Source organism: Oryza sativa, chromosome 1 (assembly GCF_034140825.1).
Source record: "Oryza sativa Japonica Group chromosome 1, ASM3414082v1".
Classification (NCBI taxonomy): Eukaryota; Viridiplantae; Streptophyta; class Magnoliopsida; order Poales; family Poaceae; genus Oryza; species Oryza sativa.
Genome location: NC_089035.1, coordinates 7863254 through 7879942, shown reverse-complemented (window position 1 = coordinate 7879942; position 16689 = coordinate 7863254). Strand labels below are relative to the sequence as shown.

General features: G+C 40.2%; 4 protein-coding genes across 5 annotated transcripts; 2 read left to right on the top strand and 2 right to left on the bottom strand.

Moving 5' to 3' along the window:
- The first annotated feature begins 583 nt into the window (after positions 1-583).
- On the top strand, positions 584-6284 carry LOC4327698 (C2 domain-containing protein At1g53590). Of its 2 annotated transcripts, none has more exons than XM_015766200.3 (12): positions 584-898; positions 1655-1729; positions 1905-2029; positions 2191-2286; positions 2372-2503; positions 3524-3676; positions 3764-3805; positions 3884-3932; positions 4290-4385; positions 4459-4642; positions 4862-4982; positions 5241-6284. In XM_015766200.3, exons 3-12 carry the CDS (start codon positions 1940-1942, stop codon positions 6048-6050), a joined length of 1773 nt encoding a protein of 590 aa, XP_015621686.1. In that variant the 5' UTR covers positions 584-898; positions 1655-1729; positions 1905-1939; the 3' UTR covers positions 6051-6284. The 2 variants fall into 2 exon arrangements, with proteins under 2 accessions (XP_015621686.1, XP_015621685.1); XM_015766199.2 differs by having other exon boundaries at positions 1889-2029.
- Positions 6285-8298: 2014 nt separating this feature from the next.
- LOC4327697 (uncharacterized) lies at positions 8299-10534 on the top strand. Its single transcript, XM_015788733.3, has 8 exons — positions 8299-8489; positions 8584-8675; positions 9043-9109; positions 9233-9263; positions 9369-9509; positions 9935-9960; positions 10041-10114; positions 10192-10534. The coding sequence occupies exons 1-8, from the start codon at positions 8448-8450 to the stop codon at positions 10250-10252; spliced, it is 534 nt and encodes a 177-aa protein (XP_015644219.1). The 5' UTR covers positions 8299-8447; the 3' UTR covers positions 10253-10534.
- Positions 10535-10738: 204 nt separating this feature from the next.
- Positions 10739-11869, bottom strand: LOC4327696 (protein ASYMMETRIC LEAVES 2). The gene has a single exon (XM_015788621.3). The coding sequence runs from the start codon at positions 11867-11869 to the stop codon at positions 11120-11122; it is 750 nt and encodes a 249-aa protein (XP_015644107.1). The 3' UTR covers positions 10739-11119.
- A 780-nt stretch (positions 11870-12649) lies between these two features.
- On the bottom strand, positions 12650-15714 carry LOC4327695 (uncharacterized). Its single transcript, XM_015788843.3, has 4 exons — positions 15441-15714; positions 14456-14590; positions 14210-14296; positions 12650-13104 (listed from the first exon to the last, which is right to left on the bottom strand). Exons 1-4 carry the CDS (start codon positions 15567-15569, stop codon positions 12943-12945), a joined length of 513 nt encoding a protein of 170 aa, XP_015644329.1. The 5' UTR covers positions 15570-15714; the 3' UTR covers positions 12650-12942.
- Positions 15715-16689: the final 975 nt, after the last annotated feature.

Sequence of the window (16689 nt, the reverse complement as noted above, 5' to 3'; positions counted from 1 at the left end):
TCCGTGCATAGATGATAGGTTCGCAACCCTCTCTAACGAACACAGCCTACTACCACCAAAATATACCCCTACCCTACATTACCAAAATTTAGCAATTTATTTTTTTCATATTACTAAGGGTGTGTTTGGTTGCAAGCCACACTTTGCCACAGTTTGCCACGCCTAAGGTTAGGCAAATTTGACAGGTGTTTGGTTGTAGCCACAGTTGTGGCAAGATTCCCCTCCAACAAATTGGGTCCCACGTGTCAATGGCTCAAAAAAGTGTGGCAAGATTCCCTTAGGCTTAGTAAGTTGTGGCTAACAATTTGATCACTTCACCTTAGACAAGGTGTGGCAACTTTTGTTGGCAAGTAATGGTAAAGTGTGGCTGGGAACCAAACAGCCCCTAAAACTTGATAGTGTTAGACAACAACCAGTCACGAAAGAGGTTGTGCCCATTGGCACATGATGACATGAACCTGACCGAGCCGGAGTTGAGTTGGGTGCGCGTGCGCGAGCACCTTTTTCTGTTGGTCGACGTTGGGTGCCTTTCTGGCAACAGTTTCTCACTTAGGCCCCTACCATTTCCCAAAATAACTTTTCCGGACCAGACCACGCCTCACTCTCGTCGGCTCGTCGCCTTGTCCGCGCGTGCGCCACCGTTTCCACCCAGATTCGCGCCCGCCACTTCCGACTAGCTCTTCGCGGCAAAAGAGATCGCCGGCTCGCCGGCCGGCCCGGAGCGCGGGGGTTCCGCTTCCGCGGCGGAGCAGCCGTCGGCTGGGGAGGGGAGATGGACGCCGGCGAGCTGCCCATCGTGTACCACATCGGCATCGTGCTGGCCGCGCTGTGGGCCGCGGGCTCCCTCGGCTTCCGCCACTCCGTCCTCTTCCTCCTCGCCTTCCTCTACCTCTACATGGTACGGTGCTCTTCTGCCGCTGCCGCCCGCGCCTCTCGCTGATAAGTTGATGCGACTTTTTTTTTTATCTTTTTTGAGCTCCTTTACGGCATATGCTTAGGTGACAGTTGTGATGGATGCATCGCTCTCTGGGAGGTTTTTTTTTTTGCCTTTTGTTTCTATCAGAAAATTTCCTTTCCTTTCCTTTCTGCGATGCGACTGATTTTGTATCTGATTCCGGTTGCAAATTTCTTTCCTTTCTGCGATGTGACTGATTTAATATCTGATTCCGGTTGCGCTTTCTTTAAACTTGAGTGTATAATTCTTAGTGTGTATGGGAGAAAATGATGTATATCGACATGCTTTGGAATGGTTGAACATGCTATATGGTTGCTTGTGTGCTATGGACTATGGTTGGTTGATTACCACTGGGACATGGTGCTAATTGATAGTTCTCTATCCATATGTATATATCAGCTGGTACAATGGTAGGGACATCAATACTGCCCTATTAATCTTATGTATTCCATAATTTTTGTATTTTGGCCCTTTTTTATGGAATTATTTGGTCACAATTGGATATGTACTAAAGTTCATGTTATGGAATAGAATTTATTTCTCTTTTAAATAAAAGAGATAGAGTGGAATTCATAGTTTCATACTTCCAATATAGATGAATCGGCATGTCTTACACATCAGATAATCGAAATGAAACAAAAATATGTTACTCTTTCGTTCCAGAACTAAAGTAAATATTGTGTTACCTTTTCATTGTAGGTAAATGCTCGCTGTGCAATGAAATTGCGGAAGAGAATACAACATGAAGAAATGAAATCTGCCTACCAACGAAGAGTATGCTCCTTTCTATGATCTATGATTTGTTCTTCTTTTATATTTTGCAAGGATGAACCTGGTTAACTAGGCTCCCACATTCTTTTGCTACTTTTCTATTTCTACTGAGACGTCTGAGAACGCTTGAGTAGATTTAGCTCATTTTGTTTTATGTATCAGCTGCTATCTGATGCAGAATCAGTACGCTGGTTAAATTATGCAATAAAAAAGATGTGGCCTATCTGTATGGAGAAGATCGTCTCACAACTTCTACGACCCATAATACCATGGTTCTTGGATAAGTTCAAACCTTGGACAGTTGTACGGTTTCCTTCTTGCCTCTTGCTTTTGCAATTGATGAGATTCCACTATATGAATTGTACCTTGAAGTTCTAGTTTTGCCATGAAGTTCTATAAATTTATTTTTATTTCTTTAAGTAGGCATTGCCCTCAATAGCTCAACTGTTGTAGTTATCCCGCAGAGTAAAGCAGGAGTTCAGGAGCTTTATATGGGCAGGAATTCACCACTGTTTACTTCAATGAGAGTTTTACCTGAGACATCAGATGATGACCATTTGGTGGGTACTAATGTCTTCTGATTTGAGTATTTCTTTTTCGTCCATGGTAAAAATTGTAATGATTTTTGTGCCATCTGATGGCCAGGTTCTGGAGATAGGGATGAATTTTCTATCTGCTGAAGATATGAGTGCTGTACTTTCTATGCAGCTGCATAAGAGTGTCGGACTTGGAATGACTGCAAACATGCATCTGACTAGCATGCATGTTGAGGGAAAGGCAAGTTCTACGTTTTTAAGGGGATGCAATTTATCTACTTAGCTTCATTATTCTGTCACTAACAAGATCAACTTAACATACTATTAGAAATAATCAACTTTTAAAGCCGTTACAGCACATGGATTTTCAAGTTCTGTGTTGTTTATATCTAATGGTAAGTTTGATTTCGGAGATACTACACTAAGTCCAATCACTAGATTTATTTGTATCTTTTACAGTCTGCTTCATTAGGCACACTTAACTTTTTCAGGTTTTTTTTCAGTCTATTTTGATCTTGAAATCATCCAAGCTATTTGTTTGTGGTTCTAACGAAAGCAGACAGATATTTGGTGCTGAGACAAGTATGGTGTATTTCCCTCTAACATAAGAAAGCTCCTTTCATCCTAAGTGGATTGAAATTTATGTTATGATGATGTTGCCTCTGATATCCAAATAGTATGTGAACAAACTATACAGATTAACAAGATACACATATTGCAGAAGTCTCTTGATCTTCCGTGTTCATTATACTCAAATTAACATGTTAACTCAAAACTACATGAGTAACATAATTCTCCCAAAAAAAAATTGATGACATAATTTTTTTATTAACCTCTTGCTAAAAAATGGTCAATGCTCTCTACTAACCTTGCTTGAAAAAAACAGATAAGGACATTGTTGACCCAGCGAAAGGAACAGAAAAAAAATCCTTCGTTATCTTAATGGAGGCAAAGAAATTCTAGGCAAGCACCATTGTTGCTTGTGTAGGTTGATTGTGATGCTAACAAAGGGAATGGGGACTTCATTGTCAAGAAAGGAGATACATATTCTTCTCATTTTTAAGAAAGTAAAATAGTAAAGGGAGATCATTATCTAAAAATGTAAGAGAGGCACTGAACTGTTTGTTTAACAAAATATTATTGTAAAAAACCCTCCCCAGGAAATCAGGATAAAAAGTTATAGAGTTTCTGCATATATTCGTTCATTAAGCAGTTTCTTCCCTTACATTGTACTCAGAACATGCATATGTTCATCATGCAGATTCTAGTCGGTGTGAAGTTTGTCCGGAGTTGGCCATTTCTTGGCCGTGTAAGACTATGTTTTGTGGAGCCTCCTTATTTTCAGATGACTGTAAAGCCACTCATTGGTCATGGGCTTGATGTCACTGAGTTTCCAGGAATTTCAGGATGGCTGGTGATTCTCCTGTACCATAATTTTCGTTTCTCCAATGTTAGTGAATTTGTTTTTTACTGATCACTTGGCCCCTTGGAATTTTTCCAGGATAAGTTGATGGATACTGCATTTGGGCAGACATTAGTTGAGGTTAGATTTTTATGAACCTTGGCTGAAGGCTGTTCATTGTATATTTTTTCCTTGCTGATGCAACTTTTCTTCTTCCAGCCCAATATGCTTGTTATCGATGTGGAAAAATTTGTATCGACTCCCTCAGGTAGGAGGAAGCTTTGCTTTCTGCTTGTGTTTAAGGAATCATCCTTTCATTCCTGTTGTTTTCCTTTCAATCCTCCTATATTTTGTGTTAGCTTCCAACAATTGTAGGGTTAGTCTATTATCATATGAATCGGCCTCTTTAGACCACTTGCTTTAGCCAAGTGTTCTAGCAAATGCTAATAGGATACGCCCCTTCAAACCCTGTCATTGCCTTGTGTTTTTTAACCTACCTTTTTTTAGAAAAAGAGTATTTCTCTTTCTAACTTTCTCTGATGACAGACTTCCAGTCTTGTTTCAAGAAAAAATATGATAACCATTATTGCTGTTTACTTTGCATTAACTTCTTCACATTCTGCAGACAATGACTGGTTCAGCATTGAGGAGAGACCTCCTGTTGCATATGTGAAACTTGAGATTTTAGAAGGATCCGACATGAAACCATCTGATATGAATGGTGAGAATTACCTGCATTAATGTTCATGTTGCCCGTTGTTTGATTTTGACTCACCTTACATTCCATTATATAGGGCTCTCCGACCCTTATGTGAAAGGTCGTCTTGGTCCTTTTAAATTCCAAACTCAGATACAGAAGAAAACACTATCCCCTAAGTGGTTTGAAGAATTCAAAATACCCATTACATCGTGGGAGTCATTAAATGAACTTGCCATGGAAGTGTGTGATAAGGACCACATGTTTGATGACTCGCTTGGGTATGTCCTGTTTACTGAACTCGTGTTGCTAAATGGTCAGCTATATTTGGCATCAACTCATTGCTGTATTCAGTTTAACTTTGTAAAAGATGACAACTTGGCACTTATTTTATCTCAGCCTCAGAGTTAGCCTTTCTGATGTTTTATATTGAATTGACCTATTTGGTATTTTATACTAGAAAAAAAGTGAAAGTACATTACACTTCATTTTGTTTACAGAACATGTACTATAGATATCCATGAGCTGAGGGGTGGTCAGAGACATGACAAATGGATATCACTCAAGAATGTCAAGAAAGGAAGGATTCACTTGGCAATAACAGTTGAAGATATATCAGAGGTTGGTGATAACATTTTTAATTTTTTTTTCCGTATATTTTTGGAACATGTAAGTAGTCATTTCATGAAGGTAGGGAAGTTGCAGCAAAATGATTGATAGCACTAGACACATCCTCTTCATCAGAATATTATCTAGTAAAACAACTGTTGAGCTAAACTATACATTATGCATTGAAAGCTTTTAAAAGGAAACTGCAAGTACGTATTTAAACTGTTGAAGTTCGCCCCTACCTAAACTCATTCACAATTGTATTTTCAGGAGAAGGGGTTGGAAGAATCATCAAGGAAAGTTGATGCTGAACTACCAATATCAACATCCGTCAACAAGTTTAATGCTGATGAACTGCCTGATGAAAAGCAAGTCTTAGTAGATGAAGTGGAGCACATTAACATTGATGGGCAAGAACAACCTGGAGGATTATATGTGCATCGCCCTGGCACTGGAGTTCCCAAGACATGGGAATCACGGAAAGGGCGAGCACGTAATCCTGACACGGAGATTTACAAAGAAGTTGACAAATCAAAGGATGCGCCTACCCCAAAAAGCAGTGGACAAGGGGGTTTTTTTGGCTCCTTTTTCCGGAAGAGCTTGAAGAAGGGAAGTTTCCATGATATTGATCCCGGTATTCCTACAACGCCAGGGCCTCAGAGTGCAACAGAGCTTGATCCGAAGATCCCACAAACTCCACGTCCAAACCTTAAGGAGGCCGGTGAAAAACGGACATCGATAAAGATAGTAGTCGATGAAGATGCGAAACCGACAAGGAGTGCGGGAGATGCAGAGAACTTGACAGAAGATGTAGCCAAGGTGATGGAGAAAAACGCAGGTGAGCCAGGTAGATCACTGACAAGCATACTGAGTAGAAAGATTTCCAGGAAGAAACCAGAGGACAAGCTGTCTGATATCCCAGAGCAGACTGAAGCTCAAGCATCTGAGTTGGTGAAAGAAGGGCCTGTTCCAGTTGAGGGTAAACCTATTGATGGTCATCCGACAACTGAAAATGGCCATGGAGATGGTGCTTCAGGAGAAGCAGCTGAAACGCAAACTAGTGCTCAGACTTCACAATGATTACAAGATCAGCCGCTGCTGTTGTTGCTGGTAGTTGTAGGTTTGCTTTGTTGTGCTTGTAGAACAAAATTACTTTAGAGATTGTGTTACTTGTAAAATACAACAAAACATGATCATGTTGTAAAGTTACCTGCTCAGGTTTATACACGTCCATGTAAATCAAAGTTCATACTGTAATAACTTGTAAGTATGTAAACATGACTACACGAGAGGTTTGAGGGTACCATTTTCTCATGTTTTCGGTGGCAAAGATAATTTTTCGGATGAAATATTGGCAAAGCAGTGAAACATCTATCTATCTATTATATTATTAAAACAGCTTTGAAAAGAAGCACCACGTTCGCTGTGGGGGCTAGAAATTCCCACATTAATCAGAGAAAAAGAAAAAAAAAGAAAAGGAGAGTCCAAGTAAAAATACAATTTAAAATAAGGAATATTGAAAGAAGAATCCATATAGGAACTCAATACAAGATTAATTAAAATTCGGAATAAAAATAAAATAAAATCTGAATTAGCAAAAAAAAAAAGAGTCCAAGTAGGAATACAATTTAAAAATAACTGAAATTCGGAATTAGAAATAAGGAATATTGAAAGAATAGTCTATATAAGAATCTAATACGAGATTAATTAAAATTCGGAATAAAAAATAAAAAAATCGAAATTAGAAAAAAGAAAAGAAAAGAAGAGTTCAAGTAGGAATATAATTTAAAATTAACTAAAATTCGGAATTAAATATAAGAAATATTGAAATAAGAGTAAATATAAGAACCCAATAGTAGATTAACTAAAATTTGGAATAAAAAATAAAATATAATCTGAAATTAGGCAAATTAAAAAGAGAGTTAAAGTAGGAATACAATTTTAAAACAACTGAAATTGAAAATAAAAAATAAAAATATCAAAAGAACACAATACGAAAAATAAAATACATTCTGAAATTAGAAAAAGAAAAATAAGATATCATCTAGGAATACAATTTATAAATAACTAAAATTGGTGATAAAAAATAAAGATTACTAAAATAAAAAACCATCTGAAACATAGGACGGGATTAATTAAGTAACATACCTATAGAGGAGCAGAGTGGTGGCAATTGATGGGACATCTAAAAACTATTAATAAAACAACAAATACAATCCTAATGACGACTAAAAAGAAGTACAACGGGCAGGTTGTGAAGCAATCGGTCAAGGCGGGTGGCAGGAGTTCTAGAAAGTAAAAAAAATAAACCTAATGATAATCATATTTGATTTCTAAAATCTCAATAATAATAAAAATGAGAGGCAACGGGCGGGTCGTATAGGAGTACAATGGCAAAGTCGACGATGGTTGGTGGGTCTTCTAGAAAGTAAAAAAATGAACTCCAACGATAGTTATGTTCAACTTTTACAATCCTAATGACAATAAAGAGTATGCGGCGGATGGGTCGTAGAGGAGTACAGTGGTAGCGTTTGACGGGATTTCTAAAAATTATAAAAAAAATGAAACCCAACAAGACAATAAACTCCAATTTTTAAAGGTTCGGGCTTCTAAAAAGTAAAAAAATAAACCCCAATGATAATCCGTTTGATTTTGAAATCATAATGACAATAAAGAAGGGCGGCAGCGGGTGAGCCGTAGAGGAGTACAGTGACAAAGTCGCTGACGTTTTGGCGGAACTTCTAGAAAGTAAAAAAAATAAACCTAAATAATAATTATGTTCGATTTTTAAAATAGCGATGGCAATAAAAGAGAAGATGCAGTGGACGGTCATGGATGAATATAATGGCAGTGTTTGTCAGGACTTCTAGAAATTATAAAAAAGATACCCAACAGAACAATAAACTCTAAAACCTATAAGTTTTTAGATCCAATTTTTAAAGATTCCAAGAAGAATGAATAGAAAACAGTGGTAGATCGAGCAAGCAAATAAAGAATAATGTGACAGAAGTAAGGGGTAGGAACTGTTGTGACTTTTAAAAACTAAAAAAAATTAAAAACACGAGGATAATAAGGTTTAGTCTTTAAAAATCTTAAGACAACGAGATAACTATTTAACAAATTTGAAGTAAAATCATATTAAAAATATATAATTTTATATAGGTGCTAGCCGTGCAATTGCGCGGGTCACCCAGCTAGTTGAACATATGATTAGCGTGCTGTTATATATTCTGTCAGGTTTTGAACAATTTCAGGTTTCTAGTCAGTAAACCAAGAGAAAATTCAACCAGTTCTGGTAAAGCCCGGCCCATATTGGCCCACTAGAACCGTGGCCACTTTCCTCGGCCCATCGTGCCATCCGTCTCTCTCACCGTCTCCGTGCTCCTCCGCCGCCCAAGGGTGTCTCCGGCGACTCGCCCGGCGCCGCACGCGAAGCCCGGAGATCCGGCTGCGGCGGAGGCGAGAAGGAAGAGGGAGATGAGGGCCGTGGTGCAGCGTGTCCTCTCGGCAAGCGTCGAGGTGAGCGGGTTCCCCTCTCCCACTCGCTAGCTAGGAGGAGGAGGCGAGCGGCTGATTCCTGATTGGTTGGTTCCCGTGGGTTTTTTGGTTGCAGGTGGAGGGGCGGGTGGTGTCGGCGATTGGCCCCGGCCTCCTCGTCCTTGTCGGCGTCCACGAGGCCGACACCGACGCCGACGCTGACTACATGTGTGTGCCCAGCTTACCTGCTCTTACTATTTCGTTCTCGCATCTCACTGAATCTGGAATCTGTTATTTTTTACGTGTTTATTAGCTACTTAGCTTCTTTAGTGGAGGGAGATATCATGAATTCGTAATGTAGAATGGGAGAAGAAATGATGGTTGTTGATAAATCAATGATACTAGTACTTGTTGCCATGTTTGATCTGGAAACGTGTATACTGTATAGTTTGGAAAGAGCTTCTTAGTTCTAGTTCAATTACAAAAGTTCCATCTTTGCGTTTCCTGCAATTTTGTTTATGCTCAGATCTTCAGTAAATGTATGATGTATCCTTGTGTTATATTGTCACTCTCATACTAACATGACCTTACGCAGTTGTCGGAAGGTTCTGAACATGAGGCTATTTCCTAATGAGAAGACTGAAAAGGCATGGGATCAAAGTGTAAGTCCTGACTCATCTTGGTATCAATATGACAAAAACAACCTATTCAAGCATGTCACATATATCTCCTGTACTTCATTTGAGGTTTGAAGATGAACCTAAATAACTTTTTCCTTCTTGCAGGTTTTGCAGCGGAAATTTGAAGTTCTATTAGGTAGGAGTAATATAATACAGCATTTCTAGTCCCAGATTTGAAAATTCTTAAGCTGTAGTAGCTTTGTTGTTATTGACACCGTTACTAAGCTGATATACTATTCAGTCAGTCAATTTACCTTATATGGAATCCTGAAGGGTAACAAGCCAGATTTTCATGTGGCTATGCCACCTGCTAAAGCAAAGCCATTCTATGCTTCTTTAGTCGAGAAGTTCCAGAAATCATACTCAGCTGATGCAGTGAAAGGTAATATATAATGCATATCTATCATTTCTTTTTGCACTATGTAACTAGCAGTCCTGAGTTCCTGGTTATCTAATTGTTGTTCTTATTACAATTTGTTCTTTTGTAATCCACACAAATATGGCTATGTTGGTGTGTTGCGGATTTAAGTGATTTTTTTCCATGTTTCTCATGGTTCCTACACTCAAGATTATTTTATAAAGCACATTCTAAGATGTATTGCTGGTATTGTACTTCACCATAGTAACTTCTGCTATCAATATATTATAATTGTTCAACTCTTTTATTATTTTTCCTTTCACTTTCCCTGATATATTACCATGAACATTTATATTAAGTATTTGCTCAGAGAACAAAATTTATTTATTGTAAGCCATTGTCAGATGAGCTATTTCTAACATGTCTATACTTTTAACTCGTCTTGGCAGATGGCATTTTTGGAGCAATGATGAAGGTACCTCTGAATAAACATATGCTGTAATTGCCTTTTTGTGCTCTATTACCCTTTAAGATGTAAATTCAATACTTTTGCAGGTTTCTTTAGTGAACGATGGCCCTGTAACAATGCAAGTTGACTCATCCTCATTGCAAAATCCTGCTCAGTCAAGGTGAGCTTTCCTAAATTTGCGTGCTCATGCTCATAAGGACATGGCTGATTTTATTCATTTTTGTGAATCTTTATTAGCAATGGTGATGTTGGCTCAGTTGGGGACAATGAAGCACAAGTACCTAAAGAGACTTCTTAATCTCTGTAACTGGTCTTCTACCCTTCCTGCACATGATTTGAACATGGTTATCGCTGTCCCACATCAAGCCATGCAGAATTTTGAGTTTGTTTTTGAGGTTTGAGCAGGAAGAAGCCCTCCAGTGAGCTCGTGCCATGGGTGCTACAAGTCGTGTTTTCATTTCTCCACTTAAATATTGATTACTGGGGAAATATATTAGTATTCATTTCGTCTTCAAAGACATGAATTTTATTACTGATCTGTCATTCATACACAAATATCAAATTGATTCAGTTGGCCTTAGTGTTTTGTCATTGTCGTTTAACTCCAGCAGTTTACTTCCTTCATCCCATAAAAAACCAACCTAGTACTGGATGTGACATATCCTAGTGCTACAAATTTAAACATATCTCTGTCTAGATTCGTTGTATCAGAATATGTCACATCTAATCTCATATTTGTTTGTTTTTTGGGACGGAGGGAGTACTCAAGTTCAGCACTAACAGCTTAAAGGAGTAACCGAAATGATTATATTCATTTCTTCTGTGAGATGATAGCATTATTTGTCTGAGAACCATACATCAAAGGGATATGTTCATGCATATTATTGCTTGAGCTTTTAGCTGGTTCCTAGACCTTAATTAGTACTTTTGCAGCATATTATTGCTAGAGCTTTTCTGGCAACGCTGCTACTAGCATGAAACTCATCTCTGAAGCTGATGAACGTACAAGAACTCAAGAAGGTGTATTATATTCTAATTTGACCCACTCCTGGCCATTTGCTGCCAGCATCACCTGCAGTTGCAAAACACAACGCAGACGAAGCCAATACATCCACCCGTACAAACCCTGAACCGTCAACAAAAGAAAGAGAGAAGCTCTTTCAGCTTACCTCGCGGCGTCGCTGATCTTGTCCCTGTAGTCACCCTGACCTCTCACAGCTGCGCCGGACCTCGGCACGGCGGCGGCGTTCGCCGCCGGCGGGCAGACAGACACGGCGCGGTATCGGTCGTCCTGCGCGTGCGCGACGAAGCCGGTCACGGTCTGCGTCGCCGGAGCTTGCACGTGATGAGGCGGCGGCCGCACGGACGACATGGCTCCATTGCCGTTGGCACCGCGGACGCCGGCGGCGGCGGCGACGAAGCCGCCCGGCACGACGGTGGCGTTGTGCGGCACAACATTGCCAGGCCTGGCGGCGGTGGCGCCGTTGTACGCCGAGACCAGCAGCAGCTGGTGCTGCAGCGTCGTCGGCGACGAGGCGTGCCTGACGCCGGCGGCGCCGGCGCAGCACGCGCACTGGTCGGCCTGGCGGCGGAGCGCGGCGTTCTCGGCGCGCAGGGCGGCGTTGTCGCGGCGGAGGCAGGAGACCTCGCGGTAGCACCCCTCGGAGGGGTCGCGCTCCCGCCACCGCGCCTCCCAGGTGAGCGTCTCGGCGGCGCGGCGGCGCGCCGCCTCGGTGGCGTTGGCCTTGATGAGCTTGGTGAGGTTGGCCACCCCGAAGACGAGGTGCAGCGCGCGGAAGTCGTTCATCCTGTTCGCCGGGAAGTAGGCGGCCAGCTCGCAGTTGGGCTCGCACTTGCGCCGCTGGTGCTTGCACACCGCGCACGCCCCGGCGCCGCCGCTGCCGCCGCCGGTCATGTCGACGGCCGGCGACAAGCCGACGTACGTACAACGATCTCTACAAACTCAGCTGCAAGATCGAAGCATTAGCATATATATGCATGCGATGGCAGGATGCGAGTCAGCAAGGAGAGAGAGAGATTGCGTGTACATGCATGTACACGTATATATACACTCACAAGATGGTAAGGTTGAAAGTAGGGTTTACGGTTTTGTAGGTTGCTCACAGGAAGATTTCACCGCAGAAATAGGGGCATGGAAACTTCTTATCTGACATCTGTGTAGCTGCATGCAGCGACACTCCCAATATATGCAAGATGTATAGTAGCTCATGTACCATGTGAGGAGTTTGGGGACAAATGAGTAAATGTATAAGTGGAATGTAGTAGAAAAATGTACTAGTATCTAGTATCAACCGAGTAATGTAGGACAGAAAAATGTATATGCAGTAGAAAAATGTGCTATATCAACTTCAAGTGATATTGTAAGAAGTGGTATGTATGTTGTCTCCGAATAAAAAATTTCATTCCAGAATGCAGCGGCACAAAGGACATGTGTGCTTACATTCAGTTATATTTACTGAGTGTCTTTTTTTCAGATAGTGGAAAGGTCATTTCCAACTGTGCAGCAGAACATAACGATTGGTTATTTTTGAACCATGGTTCCTGGCACAGATTAGTTTAGCAACAGATAGAATCTGTTGAAATCATTTACTTCTGATATGCAATCAATCTCAACAAATATCACTAGACAGAGTAAAAGGAGGCATTCAGTTCAGCCGTAGCTATGTGCGTGATGTGTTAGCAAAGTACAATATCACATTCACTTTTACTCTTTCGAACTTGTTCTATAGTTACTTACCCAGAAGTAATCTACATGATACAGTGCCTTTTTCTATCCTTGGCCTCTATTATTTTAGGGTGTCTATGGATCATCCGGCATATATTTTGATCCATACACCAAAAGAATGGGCATGGCAATGAACTGCCACACAAGAATCACAAAACAGATCAGTGAAATTTTGAGGTGTTTTGCGCATCAACTTAACAAAATATCATCCTGTTTCGCCTGACCCAAGTTAATTTGATTGATCAAGCAGGTGTTGCTGCCTTGCTGCTTTCTGCTCCATGAACACCTTTGAAGTTCAAGATTCCTGAAAGGCCTCGTCCTTTAGCGAGGTGCTCAATTTCAGCAAGCCTCAGTTTAAGATCCTCCAAATCTTTAGATAAACTCTCTTCCCGTTGTTTCAATTCCTTGAGATCAATAAAAACAACCGTTAAGCTATATTTTGGCATTATCAATAAGGAACCTGGAAATGAAAACAAACATCTCTCTGAACCTACGCATATTGCTAACTTTTACTATGAAGATAACTTAAATGATATATTGTCAAGTAGACCGGTGATTAACTTCTTATAACATTTCACATCAAGAATGACATACTTTACATATTCTAATAATATTCTGGCAGGAACTAAGATTTTAAATTAATAGTTAATAAGAGATTTTTTGGTCAACAGTGAGTAGTAAATAGGTATCCTCATTCCACATGCAAAGTTTCACCAGGTAAATGGTGATTTCACACTTCAAAATGTTTCTAAAGGGTGGCATTCAAGGTGTGGTTGAAGAACACCTAGCAGTTCACTAAAAACATTTCTGCATGTGCATTCCATAAATTTAGACATAAATCCATATTATTTGGGACATGTTCAACTCTGCTTACTGCAGCAGCCGCTGTGGCTGCGACAGCTGAAAACGACTGCAAGACAGCAGGAGGCATAGTACTAAAGCATGTCTTATCAACTGATACGTCAGGCATCGATCATGACCAGTTCCTGGTGATTAAACTAAATCAGGTTGCCACCTGCTAATTGTTTTCTTATACAAGATTCAGTGTAGTTATTTGGGTTGTTCATTCCTGATTTTGGATGAACTGTGCAAAACTGGGCATAGTAATTTTTCTGATGTGTCCTCTGGGAGCTAAGCTAAATATGACACTAAGCACGTTGATTTCCACTTTTCAGTCTTAAACAGATTGAGTAAACCCAGAATGAACAGGCCTAGTCGTTATGATACTAGATATGTCTATCTCCGTATTTACATGACAAATTTTCAGAACCCAAACTGCAATCATGAGTTATAACATCTTCCTATGGACATCAAATTTAAATTACTCTGGCTACAGCATAAGGGCTTATAGATTAGAGTTTTGTATGTTCATTCTTACGTGCAAGATTAAATAGTGAATACGGGATATATGGCTGTTAAGTGTTGTAGCATATTTATGTTCGTTCAAACTCCAGGAGAAAAATATAGAAATGAGTCAATGCTAGACCGAACCACGTTAGAAAGTACCACCTCAAGTTCCTGTTTACGAGCTTCCTCCTTCCTAGCCTCTGACCTTGCATTTCTTTGCACCTCAAAAATTAAAGCAGCAACAGCAACCTAAAACCAAAAAGATGCAGGTTTCATTTCCTGATATTTCAATTATTTTCTTTATTTTTTCACATAACAGAGCAAGGTTACTTCAGCCCAGCAAATATATTCCTGTGGCTACTATAAATCTATTGGCATACAAGGTTCATTGTAGGTTAAGTGAAGTACCGAAAAAATAAAGCCTTCTCCAATGAGATCCGTAGCAGCTTGTACAGCTTTCTCCTCATTTAAAGGTGTGATTTCCACATCTGTTGCATGCCCATAAATGCGCCTTTGTATCCTTGTAGTAACACGATGGTTAATCTGTAACAATTGTTATAGTTACAATCGGTTAGTTATATGTCAGACCTCATAAGGGCACAAAGGATACGGCCACAGCCCACAACACGTAAATACATTTGAGAGGGCTCTATCTTAGAAAAAGCCAGATGTACAAATTTCCAAAAGCATAAATCCTAAGGACAAGGATAAATCTCCTCAAGGTTCATGCTCCCTGTATTCCTCAATCCTTATTTCTCTAATTAAAAGAATATATGATGTGTATTCTAAGTCAGATATGTGAAATATGAAGCTCCATATATGGCAGACAGCTCACATCATAGACAGAAACCTATCATAGATCAGTGTCCAGCCATTTCTGACAAGCCAGAATCGAACAACCTCAAATGGGATGAAACGCTTATTGATGAATCTATCAGCTGATGATCAAGACCAACTGACCTACAATTAAACTACAAAATGCTTGCACAACACCAAACAGCTAAAGTTGCTTCTTGGAAATTGCTCCACCCATTCGCCAGATGGTACTGTGCTGAAGTATCATCAAGATTCAAGACAGCCACATTTCCTCCTACTACTCTTTAATTCTTTATCTTTACATTCTGTCAACTCTGCAAAATCCCCTTTCACGGGCACACATTTCCTCTTTCCTTTTTCCCCCGAGGGGCACACATTTCATTAAGTATGTAAGTTTTTCGTTACCAAGAAATGGATATTGGGAGTAAATAGCCCTAACCAGATCCCCTTCCCACGAGCCTAACGGATGCTGCTCCGATCATTTTCCCTTATCAAAATTTCCTTCCCTTAGGCGCTACTTTCTCCGAAGAACACAACACGATGAGGGGGAGTAGGAGGAGGAGGAGGAGGCCCCGACCTGCGCGATGCAGATGATGAAGTTGCGGAACTTGGGGTGGACGGCGGCCTGGTTCTTGAGGCGGCTGGCGATGGGCTTGGACAGCGTCCGCAGCGCCAGCGTCCCCAGCTTCGCCACCGGCAGCGACATTGGCGGCGGCGATTCCCTGGCCTCCTCCTCCGGCGGCGGAGGATTGGTGGAATCGTGAGGGGATTCGATTCGATTCGATTCGATTCGATGGGGGGAGCAGTACAAGGGTGGGACGCTGATTGGTTGTGTTCCTGTGAAACGGAACGGGAGTAAGGGAGGGAATGTGGACTTCCTTTTGTGATGAATGGCTTTTCGAGTTTTGTTGACTTTTGACTAATTCATCTTCCCCTTTTTAAAATTCAACTTCTTCAAACCGTATTTTCTTGTCAAGCAAGTATACATAAATTAAAATTTTCGAATCAGAAGGGGATAAATGGGTAATTAAGTGGTTACGAATATTCATATTCTTGAGGCATCAACAATCCGGTGTATTCGAGCCATCTATTCTATTATTAATTTCTCTTGTTTTGAACGAAGTGAGCATAGTTTAGTTGTGGTGGAACAATTTATACGAATTTAAATTTTAGATTTGACACGGATGATCGTATTTATGACTAATTTTTCTTTCAGTGGTAGACAATGTACCCCTCGACTTGTGGAGTCGTGGTGACTTCGTCAATCTTAAGATAAGATATGTTGGCTCACTTTATGGCTGATTATTCTTACAGTGACACACTTGTTATAACTTTGTCAATCTCAAGATATGCCGGCCCAGTCTTTCGAATGTGCTCATATAGATAGATGTGCATGTATGCATTTATAGAGGTGATTGTGCATATGTTGTGAGCGTCTGCGTTTGTACTATGTTTCTAAAAAAATATTCTAATTGTTTGAACTAAGTTAAAGAAATGAAAGAACTATCATTTACCAAGAAAATAAAACAATAACGGGAAATTATTGACCTTGTTTCGTGGTTCCAATGATTTTATTGATTTACTTAGTTACTTTTGCCGGTTTAAGACATGAAGGGATTTTTTCCCACTTTTATGGGATAAATCGTTTCTGAAATGCCATACTAATAGTTATTACCTCCGTCCCAAACTATACTATATAGATAAAATCTCTTATATTTGTGAACAAGATAGTATATTTTTTAAAATAAAATAAAATAAAATAAATATGTGATATATCACTCAAAGTATTCCATAACATTTAGGGTCTATTTAGATGGTTGATATTT

Coding starts and splice junctions, on each gene's coding strand:
- LOC4327698 (XM_015766199.2), top strand. CDS start 773: ATGGACGCCGGCGAGCTGCCCATCGTGTACCACATCGGCATCGTGCTG. Junction 1,730..1,888: donor AATCTGCCTACCAACGAAGA/GTATGCTCCTTT, acceptor TTTATGTATCAG/CTGCTATCTGATGCAGAATC. Junction 2,287..2,371: donor CATCAGATGATGACCATTTG/GTGGGTACTAAT, acceptor TCTGATGGCCAG/GTTCTGGAGATAGGGATGAA.
- LOC4327696 (XM_015788621.3), bottom strand. CDS start 11,869: ATGACCGGCGGCGGCAGCGGCGGCGCCGGGGCGTGCGCGGTGTGCAAG.
- LOC4327695 (XM_015788843.3), bottom strand. CDS start 15,569: ATGTCGCTGCCGGTGGCGAAGCTGGGGACGCTGGCGCTGCGGACGCTG. Junction 14,591..15,440: donor TCATCATCTGCATCGCGCAG/GTCGGGGCCTCC, acceptor CAATTGTTACAG/ATTAACCATCGTGTTACTAC. Junction 13,105..14,209: donor CTCGTAAACAGGAACTTGAG/GTGGTACTTTCT, acceptor ATTGATCTCAAG/GAATTGAAACAACGGGAAGA.
- LOC4327697 (XM_015788733.3), top strand. CDS start 8,448: ATGAGGGCCGTGGTGCAGCGTGTCCTCTCGGCAAGCGTCGAG. Junction 8,676..9,042: donor GACGCCGACGCTGACTACAT/GTGTGTGCCCAG, acceptor GACCTTACGCAG/TTGTCGGAAGGTTCTGAACA. Junction 9,110..9,232: donor AAAAGGCATGGGATCAAAGT/GTAAGTCCTGAC, acceptor TCCTTCTTGCAG/GTTTTGCAGCGGAAATTTGA.